This window comes from Bubalus kerabau, chromosome 9 (genome assembly GCF_029407905.1).
Source record: "Bubalus kerabau isolate K-KA32 ecotype Philippines breed swamp buffalo chromosome 9, PCC_UOA_SB_1v2, whole genome shotgun sequence".
Taxonomy (NCBI): Eukaryota; Metazoa; Chordata; class Mammalia; order Artiodactyla; family Bovidae; genus Bubalus; species Bubalus kerabau.
Genome location: NC_073632.1, coordinates 91,720,244 through 91,740,193, shown reverse-complemented (window position 1 = coordinate 91,740,193; position 19,950 = coordinate 91,720,244). Strand labels below are relative to the sequence as shown.

At 41.0% G+C, this 19,950-nt stretch overlaps 1 protein-coding gene and 1 long non-coding RNA gene across 3 annotated transcripts in view; one reads left to right on the top strand and one right to left on the bottom strand.

Annotated features, from left to right (window-relative positions):
• LOC129620115 (uncharacterized) overlaps positions 1-16,827 on the top strand; it is a 52,418-nt gene extending 35,591 nt beyond the window's left edge. Inside the window, exon 3 of the long non-coding RNA XR_008698387.1 lies at positions 16,597-16,827. This is a non-coding gene — a long non-coding RNA (uncharacterized LOC129620115). The remainder of the gene's footprint in view (positions 1-16,596) is intronic.
• The window catches only part of GRM1 (glutamate metabotropic receptor 1), a 431,554-nt gene that overhangs the window by 54,786 nt on the left and 356,818 nt on the right, over positions 1-19,950 (bottom strand). For both annotated transcript variants that reach the window (XM_055535886.1, XM_055535887.1), the window contains exons 4-5: positions 12,432-12,678; positions 7,513-7,681 (exon numbers count right to left, since the gene is read on the bottom strand). In XM_055535886.1, coding sequence (XP_055391861.1) covers positions 7,513-7,681; positions 12,432-12,678 — 416 coding nt within the window. The remainder of the gene's footprint in view (positions 1-7,512; positions 7,682-12,431; positions 12,679-19,950) is intronic.

Below are 19,950 nucleotides of genomic sequence, written 5' to 3'. Positions count from 1 at the left end.
ACTCCAGTGTTCTTGCCTGGAGAATCCCAGGGACGGTGGAGCCTGGTGGGCTGCCATCTATGGGGTCGCACAGAGTCGGACACGACTGAAGCAACTTAGCAGCAGCAGCAGGCTCTTCCTAGTGTAAAAACAGTTATCACAGTGATGATATGTTATACCAAGAACCAAAACTACATCTCAGAAGTTGGCAGATATTTATTCACTTATCCAACCTTTATTTAGTGGCCCAGTGTGCCAGACATGGTACGATACATAGGGACAGATAAATGAAAAGACCTGATGATCACTGAGGTTAAGAAGCTCAAAACTCTGACAGAGTAGAGTATATGGATAGAAGAATGAATGAAATGCCTCTGCAGGGCATATGCAGTCAGTCATTTAGCCATTCATTCATTCTCATTATGCATGCAGAATGCCAGGCGCTGCATCAAGGGTAGAAACCATCAGTGAATAGATCATATCCTTATCTTTGAGAAGTTCTCATTCTAGAGAAAGGCTTTGAGAAAAACACAGTAAGAAAGAGGAATAGGGTTCAGGACAGGGATCAATAGGAGGCAAGAGGCCTAGGAATCAGACTTTAGAGGCACTTAAACCTTTCAGCATGTGGGGTCCACCCTGCACTTGCAAGATCTTGAGTGGAGTCGGGGTGGGGGTGGGCAGATCTCTTTAGTGTATGTGCAGTAGGCTTCTGACTTGCCTCATCTTAGTCCCAGTCCTGTTAGGGAGGAGGCACATGGAACTGGGGATTGCAATTTTGCCTGTGATGGTCAGGTAAGGCTTCACTAAGATAGGCCATTTGACTCCAGTAAAAATTAATTTTTTAAGAAAGATGTGCCATTTGAGTAAGGACTTAAGAGCAGGAAAGGAGGAAGCTCTGAATACATCTGGTGAAAGAGAGTTCTAGGTGGTGGGATCAGCTAGAGCAAAGATTGCAAGTAAGAGCTCTCGGCATACTTATGCTATCGCCTTCCTCCTCTACTTTTCTCTATGTGGGTAATGTGCCAATAAACGTTTACTTTAAAAAGACTTCAGGCCCTGCTTCAGCCACAGCCACCTGCAAAACACAGGATATCTGCTGGGCTCCTTCTCTGCTCCATGTCATATGACTCAGCGGCAGCTTCTATCAGTACCTGTCTCCAAAAGTGGCAGACAAGCTAGATCTGAGGCCAAAGTGAAAAGAAGAAAGTGTTAATCACTAAGTTGTGTCTGACTCTCTGTGACCCCATGGACTATAGCCGGCCAGGCTCCTCTGTCCTTGGGATTCTCCAGGCAAGAATACTGGGGTGGGTTGCCATTCCCTTCTCCAGGGGATCTTCACCACCCAGGGATCAAACCTGGGTCTCCTGAATTGCGGGCGAATTCTTTACCATCTGAGCCACCAGGGAAGCCCACCAAGGATAAAGTGATCATCAAAAAGTTCAATAGCCAGGAGACCAGCTTAAATACTGGTCAAAGCTTGAGACATGAAGCCATCAGAGTGACTGTGAATAAATTAATGATGATTCCATAGAATTTCTCATCATAACCAGTAAAGTTTCCTCTTCACCCAGAGAGACTATAGTAATTTCATGATTTCACATACATAATAAAACCCGCAATATTTTGTCTTCAACTTTTTCCAAAATTTTAGCAAATACGGTTTTAGTAGCTGGGGCAGATCACATCATTATTATGCAACTATAAGCTTCTCAGATAAATAATTTTTTATATTTCTGTGTGCAATTTTTATTGAGACTCTGCCATCCTGCAGCGGACTTTGGAAGATATTACACAATGAAAGAACCATGTCTTTATTTCATTGGTTACATTAACTATCAGTTCAGTTCAGTCACTTAGTCGTATCCAACTTTTTGTGACCCATGGACTGAAGTATGCCAGGCTTCCCTGTCTATCACCAACTCCCAGAGCTTATCTGTCGTTCCCTTCTCCTCCTGCCTTCAATCTTTCCCAGCATCAGGGTCTTTTCCAATGAGTCAGTTCTTTGCGTCAGGTGGCTAAAGGACTGGAGTTTCAGCTTCAGCATCAGTCCTTCCAAATGAATATTCAGGAGTGATTTCATTTAGGATTGACTGGCTGGGTCTTCTTGCCATCCAAAAGATTCAAGAATTTTCTCCAAGACCACAGTTCAAAAGCATCAACATTAACTATGAACAACTTAAAACTTATGGGTAGTTTGCTTTGATTCACAGAAAGAGGAGGCTGAGGAGGACAGGACAACAGTAGTTGATGATGTTATTGCTAATTTTCTTAGTTAGTCTTGTAGCCATGTGAGAATTTCCTTTATTCTTAGAAAACAAAAGCTAAGGTACGAAGTTTCATGATATTTGCACCTCACTTTCAAATGGTTCAGGGAAAAAATAGTTAACTCAGTCCTGAAGTATACAGTCTGTAAAAATAGGTGTATTGGGGCTTTTTTTTTTTTCATGTGTATAAGGTGTATTTTACTATATGATAATATGGCATGTGTAATGAAGAACTACTTATGATATAGTCCATGTTCACATAATGTCTCCGTAATTCTATCTTGATTGGCCAGGTCAGAAGAGGGGGAAGTGGAGGTCTCTACTCTCCATGACAAAACTCCCAAATCCAGTTCAGTTCAGTTCAGTTCAGTTGCTCAGTCGTATCCAACTCTTTGTGACCCCATGAACCAGTAAAGAATCCAAAAACAAACTTAAGGGAAGAAAAAAATAGAAGAGAAGTGAAAAGAAAGAATAGGAGGCCAGTGGGAGCAAACTTCAGGACCCTTTCCCTGGGATTCTCTGCCAGTTTCCCCATCTCTGTCAGTCTCCCAACTGCCTTCTAATACTTATTGCCTCCTTAACTCTAGATTCTGGTTTCCCTTAGCATTTTCAAAGTGGATCTCTATTTATAGTTTTGTTGTGAACTATTGAGAAAATCAGCTTCAGCAATTGAAATTTGTAGGAATTATGCCAGTTCATATAATGAAAGATGGTTGAACAACATGTGGCTGTGGGTTGATAAGAGCTTTGGGTTGGCTCTAAGCCCAGCTCAGCATTTGCTAGCTGAGAAAGCTTGGGACAAGTGACTCAAGCCCTCTGGGCCTCTGATTTCTGATCTATAAAATGGGGTGATAATACCTCCTTTAAAAGCATTGTTTTAAGGAAGAATTGAAATGATGTCAGTAAAGCATCCATTATTGTACTTGCACAAGGATATGCTTGATAAATGTTAGTCCCCCATCTCTACTGCCTCTCTGCTCCTTTCTTTCACTTTCACTTCTTTTGCCTCTCCACCTCTTCTTACCTCTTTCCTGCCTTCCCTACACAGAGGAAAAGAGCAGCAGGCTTGGTGTGGGAGACCAACACACATACCAGGCCCTTGCTGTTCACTTGCAGACCCATGGTCTACATTTTATGTGCTAACTCAGATTCTTTTTGCCTGACCTGTGTCATGCCCTTGGCCATGTTCTTGGGCATTCTGGACACTTCTGCAACTCCACCTCAGTTTCTACCACTACTGTGTCATCTTAAGGCATCCCCAGGTGGCTCTCTCTCCCATGGAGGAGTCACTGGGGTCCAGAACTGCCTCCATTGCACTCACCACAGCAGGAGCTGTAAGACCCACAGCTGCTTCCCCTCCCTCACTGCTTCCAGATCTTAAGAAGATCCACCTAACAGGACAGGGACTCTGGCTGCCCCAGTAGCTGCCTAGAGGCATCAGGTAATGTCACTTCCTGTGAACAAATGTTGACTGTGGGAAGCAGAGAATAGAATAGCAGGAGTGTATACATTTTTCTCCTTTCTTTGCCCCAATTAACAGTCTGAGAAGTCTGTCCAGATCTGGTGAGGTTAAGTTGTGCTCAGTGAGGCAGTGTCCTGCCCAGCGATGCATAACCTCAGTGGGGGAGGTGTTTTTCCATGCTTCCATGTCTCCATTCCCTTTTCCTCTCACTCCTGCTTCCCTGGGATTCTGTCTCCCAATAAAATATTAGCACTTGAGCCTTGCTTAGCTTTCAGGGTTCAAGAGAACCTGAGCTAAGGACTTGTGAACTACATTTTCCAGGCTCTCTTTCCAGTGTCTTCTCCATAGGGTTGGAAGAATGAGAGGACCTAATGGGAGACTGAAGAGCCAAAGAGAAGAGAAGCCTCATATTAAGGCCTCTCCCCCCTCCAGCTCTGGACATGTCTCAGGTAGTATCTATGACCTTCCTTGTGTCGCTTTGGCCCTGGGGTGGGAGTAATTCCTGCCACTGCTCATCTCTGAGTTACATCAGTGCCCCCTCTTACTTTCATAACCAGTTTTCTTTTTTTTTTTTTTTATAATGTAAAACTCCCTCTGTTGAACCACCTAGTGTGGGTCCTTTCTTTCCTGACTGTACCCATAAAACACAACAATGAAAGTTTGATTTTATTTACCTCTGTTTGTGGTATGACTGAAATCAATTTCCCCTTCCTAAAATATTATATTTGTAAAATATTTATAATTCTAAAAATCAATAACATAAGAAAACTGGACTTTTAGCTACTTCAAAGGAAATTACCATAAGAAAGCTTTATGAGTTACCATAAAACAAGTCAAATGATTATATCAGCATTTGAAGTGACATTTGACATTTAAAATGAATAATCCTTTCCCAAAGGTTATGCTCCTCAGTTAATACAAGTGCAAGCCCTCCCATCACCTTTTACGTTGCTTCTTTCCAGTCTCTGTAGTGGCTACTGAGAGATCTCGCTCTGCATCCTGAACCTGCTAAGTGGCAAATTGACAGTGGAAGAATATAAATGCTATTACTTGGTAAATAGGATTCAGATATCATTTGTTTCTGTACCTCCCATGGTGCTTATTTTAAACAAACAAACATCCCCCCTCTCCTCCACTCCAGATGCTATTGAGAACGGGCATACTTTCATCCTGCAGGGTACATGGTATTACAAAAATTGGACCCCAAGAAATTTTCATTTATAGCTAGTGCTCTGTAGTGATTCAGCAATGATTTCTGGGATCTCTTTTGATAACACTGCATGGGTGTAATGCAAATGTAATGCCAGAAATACTTGAGCATCAAGCTTAGAGATGCATGCAGACAGCCTTTCCTCTGAACTGGGGCCTGGGGGGAGGGTTTATCTCTGGAGCATACAAATGGGACTACACATGGCAATGTGAGCTCCCATTCACGGCCTGCCAGCAGTCAGAGTAACAGGAGGGAATTCTAAAAGGGAGCTGGAGTGCAGAGCATCTTCAGAATGATTTGTTTTCTTACCAGGGTTTTGCTTGTTTATTTGTTTGCTTTTGTTATATTCTGAAAAACCAAGCTCTGTAGTTCCATAAACTTTTTTCATAGTAGTTTTCTGCACTAAAGATACAGTTCTGTCACCCAGGCTGAGAAGGAGGTCTGAGATGAACCTGTGACCTCCTGTGGGTCATCAGTCCACCACCAGTGAAGCTGCTCAGTTGTGTCCAACTCTTTATGATCCCATGGACTGTAGCCTACCAGGCTCCTCCATCCACGGAATTTTCCAGGCAAGAGTACTGGAGTGGGTTGCCATTTCCTTCTCCAGGGGATCTTCCCAACCCAGGTCTCCTGCATTGCAGGCAGACGCTATTTACTGTCTGAGCTACCAGGCAAGAAGAGCATAAAACCCAGGGCTTCTGGGTTGTTCCAACCATAAGACTTTAGGTCACAGAAGTCCTGGTTTTCCCAACCATCCAGAGAAGAGGGACAAATCCAGAATCTTGTGGTCTGACATCCTGTAGCAAGAGTCAAGGATAAGTTTTAGGTTTCTCTCGAGGTTTCAGAGGATATATTCCTAATACCACCAGAGAGCTTCATGTGAAAAATTCCACCTGCATAAGAATCAGAAGTGGATTCTTGGGGAGAATCTGCACTGACGTATGGCCCACACGCACTGGTTTGGTTGGAGCCACTCTTACACTACTGTCATGCTTCTACGATGGCTGGAAACCAATGATGTCTCCAAGTCTACCAATTGCCTCATACTACCCTATTCAGGTAGGAATCCTCGCCTAAATCTTCCCGTGATACAACAACTCAAGGATTAACCATGGGCATGGCAGGAGGCCTCTAGCACCCTGTCATAGCACTAAAATAGAGTTCATTTTGATTGGCTAATTGTCATGACAATTATTGTCATTGTTCAGTTGCTCAGTTGCATCTGACTCCTTGCGACCCCGTGCACTGCAGCATGCCAGGCTTCCCTCTCCTTCACTATCTTCCTGAGTTTGCTCAAACTCATGTTTATTGAGTCAATGATGCCATCCAACCATCTCATCCACTGTTGCCCATCTTATCCTCCTGCCCTCAATTTTTCCCAGCATCAGGGTCTTTTCCAATGATAATTATTAAATATTTTTAATATCACATCTGCAGAGAAGGTGCTGACGTTTGAAACTAGAGTGAGTTGCCTCAGGAGTTCTTTTCATACTCAAAGTGACTGATTCCCTTGAGAGTTTGAGTCCACCTGCACAGCTCTTTTTCGATGTTGTGGGTCCCAGATCCTCCACCTTCTTTGATCAGTAGGGATAAAGTGGTGGACCCAGCAGCTGCAGCAACACTATTAGACTCTCACCCTAAAGACCCCTGAGTATATTTCTCAGGGGAACTCCATGAATGGCATAGCAGCACGATGGCATGGTGGGAGAGCAGGAACCTCACACAGAATCCATTCCAGCCCCAGCTGTGCTTTGTGACATTTACGTGACAGTCCTGTCTATTCCCAGAGATGAATCACAGAAAATTAGAGACGAGAAAGGCCTATTAGGTCATTTAATCCACACTTCTTCCAGTTCACAATCACCCCTCTATGCTCCATTTCCTACTGCTTCAGCCAGTTTGGTTTTTAAATAGCATGGGATACAGAACGTGCTCTTTCCATGTCTTCTACACCAAGACTCCTCTCTACCTCCATTCAGTCAAATGCCCAATATAGGATGTTTACTTACTCTAGTTTTAAATACACAGTGATATCACAGTCACTCACTTGCCCCAACCTGGAAAGTTTCTGGGAATAATTAGAAAGTGAGGACTCTCTTTTGGCTGGAAAATAGTTTCAGGAAAATGAAAGAACTTTGTAGAGAAAAGAGAAGTGGTAAGCAGTGCTCCTGTTTTACCTCATTTCAACTTCTTTTATTTTAGTTTTACACTCATTTGACATTGCTCAGCTTCTGCTTTCTTTAACAATAGCTAGAACTATGACTAAGCAGTATCATTGGCTTTGGCTTCCAAGTTTACTTCTGTTTCAATTTTTAATTTGATTATTCATATCCCCTTGCTTTCTTTATTGTATTTAAGATCACAGCTTATCATTGCAATGAAAATAAAGACTATTCTAAATATCCCAGTGGTTTTCCTATTTCATTTTCCAATCTTGGTTTGTCTTCTCAATTTTTGTTAAACACAACAGAAACAATAAGCTTAGCACACCCTTTCTGGACAGTCTTGTTAAAGAAAAATGTGATTTTCTTCACTTATGCACAGGCAGGAGGTCTCCTCAAGGACACTGTCCAAGAATGCATCGGTGACTGGCTTACCTTGATTTGACCCTTTAGGCAAGGCTCACTGCATACAGACCGTACCATTCCACTCTTGTTCATTTGGATTTTGTAATCATCAATATTCAAGACCCCTTCATGCCAAGTTCCAACGTGTACATAGTCATAGCGATTGGCTTCTGTGTATTGCAGATTCATAATATCATACCTACAAAGAAAACAACATGTGTGTCTTGGAGCATATGGACATGATGTAGAAACTAAAGGAATTTGGTAAATAGATAAAAATAGAGAGAAGAGAAATAAAAGTTAGAAACATCCCATGTCCTAACACAAGCTACTGTCAATATTTTAGTTTATTTAGTTTAGTTATGTGTCCTGTGATTTTCCAAAATGTGTATTCCATTCTTCAGTCTCTGTATCATCCATATTTGTTAAAGAATATATTATTCTTGTACTTTTCTTTCTGTGTATTCTTGAAAATAATTCTGTATGCGCTGGGTTGATCACCATATCCTTCTTCTTCTTTTTTTTTTTTCACCAGATTATTCTTTGATCAAGTAACAATTCTTCAGAACATTAATTTTAGCTTAAATACTTTTATTCCAAATTCCTTTTTCACATTCAGTTGCTACTTTAATTACACTGGATTAAAAGAGGTGAGTCTTATCAAGTCTGGAGTCTTACCTATTTTAGGTGTTAATAGAGCAAGAAATCTGAGAAATGCATCTTTAATTAGCAAGGATGTTGAGGATTTAACATTTTGAGCATTGACATTTAAACTGGTCTCTTCCTTGATTAGGGCAAACATTTCTGAATCCAAATAATCGGTGTCAGCTATTTCAGTTATTTAAACGCTGAGATGCTACACAACGGTAAAATCTACATTTAGAAATCTTCTGTGTGTGTTCTGGGGGCCAGATTCATTGTTTCCCAGTGAAGGCAGTAGAGAGTATTTTCCAGTGTGATGGAAAAAGCACAAGATTTGATGTTAGAATGTATAAGCTGAAATCTCTTTTCTAATATTTTACCAGTAGATTGCAAGATTTTGGAATGTCATTAAACTCTTTAAGGTTCATGGGCTTCTTGTGGGAATTTACTTACATAGAGTAGGTTAAAAAAAACTGCTTCACGATTGAGAGAAATGTATATAAAAGACAACATCACTATATCATTCACATTTGTAGTACTATTATTATTATTTATATGCTAAAATACTCTTGTTATTTCCATTCTATATGAAAGTGAAAACATCTTTGTCTTGTCACAGCCATTTTCCTTTCTCATCTCTCTTCCTCCTCCCCACTATGTCCCTGTCTATGTCATGTCATCCTGGAATTCTTTCCCTACAAACCTGATTCAGACTCAAAATCCTCCTCAGCCCAACACCCCAGGAAGCTACTACCCATCAGCCTTGGTTGGCATCTGAAATCTACTGGCTCTATCTGGCTTAGTTCTTTATTTTGTCACTGTTTAGTCACTAATTCGTGTTCGACTCTTTTGCGACCCCATGGACTGTAGACTGTCAGGCTCCTCTATTCATTGGATTTTCCAGGCAAGAGTATTGGAGTGGGTTGTCATTTCCTTCTCAAGGGGATCTTCTCAACCCAGGGATGGAATCTTCATCTCCTGCTTGGCAAGCAAATTCTTTACCATTGAACCACCAGTTCTTTATCTAGACAACTAATATCTTTTCAAAGCTTTGCTGCCTGTTTTTTAATAATGCGCAAATGTACCCTGTTACCCACAGGATTGCTAGTGGCTTCTCCACAACCAGATTCTGGCAGTTTCTATAAATAGCAACCCCCTAAAGGAAAAGGGGATTCTAGGGGAGTAAAATCCACTTTTCCACTTTTGCTCCACTTTTCCAGATGAACAAAACTTACCTGGAGTAAGAAGAGAGAATGGCGTACCTGGAGGGCATTATTCATGTCTCTGCTTTCTGATTTTTGGTAATAGAGGGTTCTCATTCCTCTGGTTGCTGAGACAAACCAGAATGTTCTCAGAGTAGCTCTCTGACTGATAACCACATGGGTATTAACTGCAGGCTGACAGTTTGCACTCATCTGGCTGATCAATGATACTAATCTATACCTCCAATATTTTTCCATTTTTTACACTCTTTATGGTAGGTAGCTCAGTTGGTAAAGAATCTGCCTGCAATGTAGGAGACCTGGGTTCTAATCCTGGGTCAGGAAGATCCCCTGCAGAAGGAAATGGCAACCCACTCCAGTACTCTTGTCTGGGAAATCCCATAGACAGAGTAGGCTACAGTCCATGGGGTCGCTAAGAGTCGGACACGACTGAGCGACTTCACTTTCATTTTTCACTTTCATGCATTGGAGAAGGAAATGGCAACCCACTCCAGTGTTCTTGCATGGAGAATCCCAGGGACAGAGGAGCCTGGTGGGCTTCCGTCTATGGGGTCGCACAGAGTTGGACACGACTGACTTAGCAGCAGCAGCAGCAGCAGCATTTCAATAGGGGAAATCAGTTCACACTTTATTAGCATTTAGAAACTGAAAAATTCACAATATCTTGGCATGAAAACATATTTTGAAAAAGTCCCAAAAACTAGAGGAAGAAAAAAAAAAAAAAAAAAACGATGATACCAAGGGGAAAATACTGACTTACTAAAGAGAGGCCTTCCCCTGTGCAGTGTGTGTTAATGAACACTGCTCCTTTCTCTTGGCCCCACAGTCCCTTCTCAGCATGTTGGTGCTTATTTAGAATATCCTTATGCTGTAAATTACAAGTTTGTCGCATCCTTTCAATGCATTCAATTTCTGTTTCGTGATGATTAACTAAAATAATTACAAGAGGGACCAAAAGCATGAATGGTGGTGTGACAGGAGATAGAAACAGAGGGAACTGGTTGAAATAAAAATTGAACACAGATTAAGCTGACCAATTTCAGACATGAGGAAATGATCCTTGAAAAGGAACCCAGGGGGAAACTCATGATTTAAATACTTAATTAAAAATGAAGGAGAAACAAGCTAAAATTGTGGGTCTATATTTTAGATGATTTACAAATAGAGAGAGGAGGTGGAAACCTTTATCTCTGCAGTGGGGTAAATGTACCTGGCCCTGTCTTAGGCACATTGTGTATGCTATAGAATCATGAAGGAAGGTTTCCATCCCCAGTCCAGTCCTTTACAGAGCTGGTTTGAAGTAGAACCCAGGATTACAACCATGGGTTTAAAGGCCGGTGGGAGGAGGTGGTCAGTGCTCTGCATCTTAGATCCACTTGTGCCATCTGGTACCACTTCTTAAGGTGCTCAGCTCCTGGATGCCTTCCACATGCCCAGCCCCTGCGTCATTCCATCCTTCCCACTCTCATCTCCATCTAAAGTTGCTCCCACCTAACTGGCAGCCTGGAAGGAATCTGATACATCCATGGCTTTAATTGCTGACTATTACTATATCATTTATCCTTCCTGGAGCTGTTGGATTTTAGCAGGCAGAATCCACTGAGGCTCCACAAGGCACTCCCTAAATGTAGAACTTTAAGCTTCCATGAAAGGAAGAGATATGTGGAGAACTATTTAAGGTCAAATAGTCTCTTACAGTCCCTTTGAAATGACATTAAGAAAGATGTCAGCAACTTTGCCTAATTTTTAGTTCAGTTCAGTTGCTCAGTCAGACTCAGTGTCTGACTCTTTGCAACCCCATGAATCACAGCACACCAGGCCTCCCTGTACAACTCCCAGAGTTCACCCAAACTCATGTGCATCGAGTCAATGATGCCATCCAGCCATCTCATCCTCTGTCGTCCCCTTCTCCTCCTGCCCCCAATCCCTCCCAGCATCAGGGTCTTTTCCAGTGAGTCAACTCTTCACATGAGGGGGCCAAAGTATTGGAGTTTCAGCCTCAGCATCAGTCCTTCCAATGAAGTAGCTAAAAGGCAATGCAATGTGGCAAAAAGATTACAAGTCTCAGAATCAAACGGCACTGCCTCTACCAGCTACTCTCTGGGTGACTTTAGGGGAGTTTCTTAGTTTCTCTGACACTCAGCTTTATCATCTGTAAAAGAAGATAATAATATGCCTGTGGCAATGAGGATTAAATGATTTGCTGTTCCATTTTATCACAACATATGCTTTTCTAAAATCTCCCATTCTGCAAGCTTTCATACTGAAAAATAACAGGGCTTATGAGGGGGAAAAAAAGAGAGAGATTGTGGGTATTCTGTGCAGCAGCCAGACTGAGGGCCTTTTTTCTTTCCTGTTGTCAGTTTTAATTTTTATCCCAGGATTCTGACCATCCTTTGCCTAAGAAAATCTCTATGAATGAACACAACTACTCTTCATACTGATATCATCTTCTACATACCAATTACATAGGGACTAATTGGTGTTATAAAAGCAAGTACTGCAGAGGAGACAGTATATAAAATGACTTGGGGGAAAATATATGTATATACATTTAGTTAGATTTAATTTTCCTTTCCTTCTTGATTAATTCTTTGGAAGCCATAAAGACTCAATACGAGGCAGAAAATTCTTTTCTTTCTTGTTCCAAGAAACATGTTAGTTGGAACATAAGGTAGCCTGAGAAAAAGGGACACATATGGTTCTCTTCATATATTAAGCTCTTTGAGCAGATAAGATTAAAATATTCCACAAGCAGTATGGCATTGGGATCGATCAATCAGAACATGCTGACCAGATGTTGGCAGTGCCAGGGAGGGTTCTGCTGTTCGGGTATACTCACTCTGGTCTCTTGGGTTTGCAGGAAGGTGCTGGGTCTTCTGGGGGAAGACCAAAGATGATAGTGGAGTGTGTTTTATAATGCGATTTGCATCTAACATTAGCCCCATCTTTTTAGCTATCTAGTTGTATCTACCCTCATGACACCCAGAAAACATGTGACCAAAAAGAGCCAGAGTGTCCATCTGTCTGGCTTAGAGAGGATCACAGGATTATTTGGATCCATTACGGAAAGGTCTGCTTTACCTTCCAGGAGCATCCCCTTTCTCATCAAACCACACCTCCTCTCCAGACACTCCGATGAACGTGGACTTGATGAGGAATTCCAGGAGTTTGCTGCCATCGATGGGCTTCATGGCATCGCAGAGGCCCACGTGGCCGGGGCAGAGGGCCTGATGCATGTTCTGTAGCCCGTGCGCCATGGCATAGATGGCATTGATGACAAACCCCATCTTACTGTCCTGGACATAGTTCTCTTCTAAGCTTTCATTGCCTGTAACATAAAAACAGATTACTTCCAAGGTTGCAGTCATGAAGTCTAAACCTGCATGTTTAATCCTCAAATGCTTTTCAGGGCTCTCAGAAGAAGGGAAAGCCAAACATACCTGTCTAGGCTTTGTATTTGTGACTAGCTCTAGATAGATAGTATATTCTATCTTCAAATGGTTTATTCATTTTATTTTCTGAATTCAATAATGGCTTTATAACATATAAAACAAACACCATAGCGGTAAAAATAAAGAACATTCGCATATTGCAAGGAAATCCTTAAGGAGCAATGAAAATAACTCTTACTTCCTCTGGGCTCACAGAGATTTATATTAAAAGTCTCCCTATATCACAGTCCTGGAAAAGTGTTTTTTATATCTTTTGTGACAATCCACAATCCATCATAAATCAGTTTGTGTGTTATCTAAACCTCAATATTTTATTTTGATGATTCTACTAATTTTATCATCTCTAAGATCACAAAAACCAAGAGTGAAATGAACTGGTTAGTATGAATTTCTTCTTATATATGATTTGCTATACAGAAATATTTGAATAAGATTTGCTAATTATGGAGATCCAACCAGTCCATTCTAAAGGAGATCAGCCCTGGGATTTCTTTGGAAGGAATGATGCTAAAGCTGAAACTCCAGTACTTTGGCCACCTCATGCGAAGAGTTGACTCATTGGAAAAGACCCTGGTGCTGGGAGGGATTGGGGGCAGGAGGAGAAGGGGACGACAGAGGATGAGATAGCTGGATGGCATCACCAACTCGATGGACGTGAGTTTGGGTGAACTCCGGGAGTTGGTGATGGACAGGGAGGCCTGGCATGCTGCAATTCATGGGGTCACAAAGAGTTGGACATGACTGAGGGACTGAACTGAACTGAATTATCAGAAACTCAGGCAAAATGCTTCTTGATGGAAAAGTCACACTACATCTTTAATCTAAACATTTAGTTTTATCTCTGAATTTCAAAAACTCTGCCATTATTCTCACCCATGTCACAGATGACAGCCTAAATAGGCCATTAGACCCTAAAGTGCCTGGGCTGGATAATAGCAGAATATTTTAGGAACTCAGAGAACTTGAAATGTTTAGAAGAAATGGTAAAGAGTTTTGACTTTGATGTTGAGCTTGAGATTAAACAATACATTTATAAAGAGTTCTAAGACTAATCTATTTAGGTACACTTGAAAATGTAAAAAATATATATTTGTATCTATCCTGTGAGTAAGATTTGAAATATCCAGGCCAGGTTGAGGGGGGAAAACTCAATTTTAACTCATCTTCCAGTGCTGCTTAATAGGAAATTGTTAAGAGTGTGATTTTCTAGTTTTCCTAATTGAAACAAATAGGAGCAAGAGAGGCAGAAAGGGCATTTTAGAATCAAACTGTGCAGAATAAGTATAGAAGTTATATAAAGCAGAAAACAAACATCCTCCTTGCAAAAACTAAGCAGCCATTGAAATAAGGTGATTTATGTCACCCAGAACCCCTGGATCTTAAATGTTAGTTTGCTTTTCTGTCTATTATATCAGGATATAATAGAGATAAATTAATACCATATATCTGATAAGTTTTAAATGAACCTTTAAAGACTGTTTGAAACTTCCAAGTGTTAGAGTTAAATGTTAAAGCTGTTAGAATTAGAGAAGCAGCAGTTAAAGAAGAAAAAAATAGACAAAAATTAGATGACAAAATAACCTTCAATGTAGCAGTTACTTAAAGAGTTCTAGCAACTATTAACAGAGAAGGTGATGGCACCCCACTGCAGTACTCTTGCCTGGAAAATCCCATGGATGGAGGAGCCTGGTGGGCTGCAGTCCCTGGGGTCACTAAGAGTCAGACACAACTGAGCGACTTCACTTTCACTTTTCACTTTCATGCACTGGAGAAGGAAGTGGCAACCCACTCCAGTGTTCTTGCCTGGAGAATCCCAGGGACGGGGGAGCCTGGTGGGCTGCTGTCTATGGGGTCACACAGAGTTGGACACGACTGAAGCAACCTAGCAGCAGCAGCAGGAACTGTTAAAGGAAAGTTCTACTAAAACCATCCACTTGAAGTGGCTGCTATTAAAGTCAGCCCTGGGAGCAAACTGTAAGAAAATATGTGTTCTTTACCAGTTGGAAAGTTTTCTACTGGGGACAAACCTTATGAGCACTGAGTTTGCTGTTTTGTTTTTGTTTTGATAGCTACTATTAAGATGTATATAATGCACCTTTAATAATAATTATCAGGTGAAAACAACCTGTATCTATTTACTAATGTTATGAGTAAGGTGAGTGAAGTCACTCAGTCATGTCCAACTCTTTGCGACCTCATGGGCTGTAGCTTACCAGGTTCCTCTGTCCACGGAATTTTCCAGGCAAGAGTACTGGAGTGGGTTGCCATTTCCTTCTCCAGGGAATCATCCTGATCCAGGGATCGAACCCAGGTCTCCTGTATTGGTAGGCAGGTTCTTTACCACTAGCTCCACTCCAATTAAGAAGAAGAAGCCCATCCTGTCAGTATTTATCATACAGAGAACCAGGAGGCTAAGCACATGTCTTCAGGGAATATTCGTTATGCAAACCCTTTTCCAAAGAAATACAACCAGCTTGTGTGCTTGTGTAAATCTGAAGTGACACATATACTTCCCTACCACCTGTCCACTGGGTCTGCACTTGAAGGGGATGTGCCTGTTGTCAGTAAGAAGTCTCTTTCCAGCTTCTACCCCAGCTCAGAATGAACCAGCATTTGGAAAGGTTTGGCACTGAGTTAGAAAAATCACATGGCCTTTATGGGACCATTTTCTTTGCCGTAGCAATGGTCCCAGATGATGTTGCAAGAATTCATCAACAAACAAACAGAATATGTGACAGGTTTTCCTGTTGTCCAAAGATCCTATATTTTCATGACCAGTGAATACAGAATCCAAACTAATAATATTGTTACTTAGTGGGACGGTGAAATCACTCTGACTCCCAGGAGTTTAGTGCCTTTTTAATAACACTAGTCTCAGAGTTATTAGTGAAAAGGGGATTTTATGATTCATTTTCTGTGGTGCGTTAACTGTTACAGGCCACTAGGGTATCATTAAACCATTACTTTTTCTAATATACTAAATGGAATCAAATAATCATGGTTGACCGTGTTTATTTACCTTCAAAAGAATACCTGCCTAACTACTTCACAGTGGAATGTGAAAATAGCTACCTTGATTCGAAATAGTAATCTTATTCTTATTGCAAGAACACAACAAGGGCTATAAATTGCTGCCTGAGTGCCGCAGCACACAGGGCCTCCACAGGAAAAGAAACAGACTGTATACCCTCTGAAAACAGGAAATGCACGGTGGTGGGGCAAAGGCGTGGCTATTCTATCTGCTGCCTAATTTAGGATGGCTATCCAGCAGAGTGGTATAGCAGAAAGAGCTCTGGGCTAGGCACTTAAACACCTGGAACCTAGTGAAATGGAGCAGGACCCTGTGAGGCTTTCCCAGGTAGAAATCCTTTCTCTGTCTCCAGTTTCTTGTTTTGGGCTTCCCTGGTGGCTGAGATAGTAAAGAATCCACTTGCAATGCCGGAGACCTGGGTTTGATCCCTGGGTTGGGAAGATTCTTTGGAGGAGGGCATGGCAACCCACTCCAGTATTCTTGCCTGGAGAATTCCTATCGACAAAGGAGCCTGGTGGGCTACAGTCCATGGGGTCACAAAGAGTCGGACTGGACTGAGTGACCAAGCACAATTTCTTGTTTGTAGGAAACGGGCTTCATTCGGCCTCCTTGACTGTCCTGAGTTCCAAAGTGCAGATTCCAACAGTTGCTTATGGGAAGACAGGGAATGCGGGGACAAAGATGGAGCAGTCAAGAAACGATAGTACAGCCGGGGGGCTGTACTGATTCCTCCTTAAAGGATGAACATAACGATATCTTCTAGTTCTTTTGCAGGAAGCAAGGCCCTTACCCAGGTGGAAGACAGTAACTTCAGGAGCCCTGGAAATTTTCCTGTTACCACCCCTGATCAATCAGAGAAAGTCATGAACCTTTCAGCCCTCACCCCAAATCTTGACTATAAAACTTCTCCCTGCTGAGCCATTAGGGAGTTCTGGTTTTTTTGAGCATGAGCCACTCATGCTCCTTGCTTGGTCCTGAAATAAATCTCTGCTCCATACTCTGACATTTCAGTCTGTTTGGCCTCCCTGTGTGTTGAGTACATGAACTTGTGTTCAGTAATACTAGAGGCATTTCTGCTGTAACATATCAACAATGCATGTCCAACAAACTCTGGAACTTGGACAAGGGTCTGGATCTCCTAGAGTCCCGTTTCTTAGGAAGCTAGAGTCTCAGTTTCCTGACCTAAAAAATACCACAAGTGTATTCAGATTATCTTCCTGAAGATGTCTTCCCCCCTCTAAAGTGTCTATGTTTTGCTTCTCCAGTTCTACCTTTATTGGTACTTATCAAAGTCCTTTACATATATTATCATTTTTCAATCCTTAAAACTGTATGAGTTTAGGTCTATTATCACCATTTTACCATTGAGAAGGTTAAAGCACAGATAGATGAAGTCTCCATTGGGGAGAAATGCCTTCCTTTCTCTTTACTTAATGCTCCTTTGTGAAGAGACTCCTACTGAGCACCACCTCAGGCCTCTTGTCTTGCCCGATGGGAAAGGAGGGATGACACATCTTTTTGCAGTACTGGGGAAAAGCAATGCATGCTCAGCTCAACCTCTTTCTCGCTCATGGGGAGGATGACACTTGACAGTTCTCAATGGTTGTGGTTGATTCTCCAGCCTTTGGTAAATGTGGGCTGTAGCTGTCCAGTGGAGCCAGTAGGTTGTGTGTGTGTATTGGTCTCTCAGTTGTGTCTGACTCTTTGTGATCCCATGGATTGTTGCCCACCAGGCTCCTCTGTCCATGGATTCTCCAGACCAGAATACTGAAGGGGATTGCCATTCCCTTCTCCAGAAGATCTTCCCAACCGAGGGATTGAACTCTGGTCTCCTGCATGGCAGGCAAATCCTTTACCGTGTGAGCTACTGCCCCGTGCCAGTAGAATAGACTGGTTAATTTATCTAGTATTGCACGTATCTTATCCATGTCCTTAATCCAGTTTAGATTTTTCTGTTTTTCAGGTTTTTTTTTTTACTTCTAGAAACTTTTTCAACAAGGTATAACTCACATATTATGCAGAAATTTTTACTATACAGATTAATAAATGTTTACATATGGAGTTGGTGATGGACAGGAAAGCCTGGCGTGCTACAGTCCATGGGGTCGAAAAGAGTTGGACATAACTGAGTGACTGAAATGAACTGAACTGACATATGGACATATCCATGTACTTGCTCCCCAGATCATGTTATAGAGCATTTCTAGAGGCTTCCATTTACTTACAGCTTCCTTAATTTATCCCAGCAATGTTTTATGATTTTTCAGTATGCAGGCATTTGATTTTTATGGCACTCCTACAATTGATTGGATGGCACCACTGACTCAATCAACATGAGTTTGAGAAAACTCCAGAAGATAGTAAAAGACAAGGAAGCCTAGTATGCTGCAGTCCATGGGCTTGCAAAGAGTCTGGCATGACTTAGCGACTCAACAACAACTGCAATTGGTGTACTTGAAAAACATTTTAATTATTTGTTGCCTGTATAGAGAAATACTACTGATATTAATATTTTATTTTGCTCTTGTATTCTGCAAGCTCCCCAAATGTACAAATTAATTCTAAATTTTTTAATAAATTCTTTTGAGTTATCTATGTATGCAATCACTTTATTAATAAAGCATATTTTATCTCCATCTGTTTCACTCCTGGATCTATGCCTTAGTTAGATTCAGATTTGAGAAGGAAGCACATTGGCTGGGTCACTGAAATCCCAGGGGTATGCATTCAAGGTCACACAGCTACCAAGGACAGAGGCAGTGGTCTTGAGTGCTGGATCGGGTCCCTGCCAAGTGGCACTATGCACACAAGAACAGCCCTATGCAACTGATGGAGCAGTTCTAGAACAGATGAGACATCAGTTAGCAAAAAAGAGTAGTTTGACTTTAGTTGTTCTGGGTCTTTAGTAATACTGTCCTAGTGTTAATGTCCAAAATGGAAAAACTGAAAATAATTTAAAAGAATGCTAAACTCCAATGAAGTACTTTTATTGATGCCTGTTCTTTCCATTGAGTTAGTACAACCTTCCCACTATGCATGTAGGTCTATTTATGCTGCATTTTCAAATAGCATTAAATTCCAAATAAAAAGAAGCAAAACAAACATTCTTTTTTCTCATCATAACAAGGAAGTGTTTGGAGAAATATTAGTAAACATAACAATTCCTGGAGAAAATATTCTTCTGATTTCTTGGCCTTTTATCTCTCTGTTGCCTTTTTACTGGAGAGCACTAAATATTCAATACATGCTTTGATACAATCTCTATTCAGATTGAAACACAAAGAATTGTAATTATTTTATATTGTTAACATATCAAGCAAAGAAAGTGAAATTGATGTTCTTTTAAATGAATTGAGTATCAGATTAATTGAAGGAAAATTAATCAGGTCATTTTTTAAATAATGACTTCAAAGGATGAAAATGCCCTCAATTTTTCTTGAAGGCCTGGGCTGTTAAATTTTCTTTATGCTTTTCCAGAAAGACTTTGTGGTAAGACAACAGTCCAGCATTTTTCATGCTCGAGTTTTAAAATTTTGAATATTTTGTTTCCTCTGACTCTATTTTCCTCTTTCTCTAAACATTTTCTCTGTTCCCATAACAGAAAAATATGACCTTTCCATTATTTTCTATTCAATTTACTAAAATGTAAATGAATTTCTATGTAGGATTGAAAAAAAGAAAATAGGGATCATTTACTTGAGTGTGTGTTTTTAATCACTGTTATTAGCTGAATTTCTATTACTTAAACCCAACTGATCTTAACATATGTGAACAATACAGACATATTTAAAAAATACATCATCACAATCTATTGTTAAGAGAAAAATCTCCCGGTTACATGGCACATAAACAGCAGGCTCCTTGTAAATTGCTGGTAATGTATAGTAAGCCTTCATGTCCCTGAAAATACAATTGCATTTTAGCTAACTCATATTTCACAAGATTATAGTGTTATGTGAAAAACAAATGAGGACAATCCCTGGTGTGCTAAAGTGATGCTAAAGATTAGTCAGTAACATTCAGTTTAACTGTGGGGCTCTTTGTTTCTCTACAGAGAGAAAATAAGGGCAGCCTGTCGTGTGCCTTTGCTTTTATCGATCTGGCACAAAACCATGTC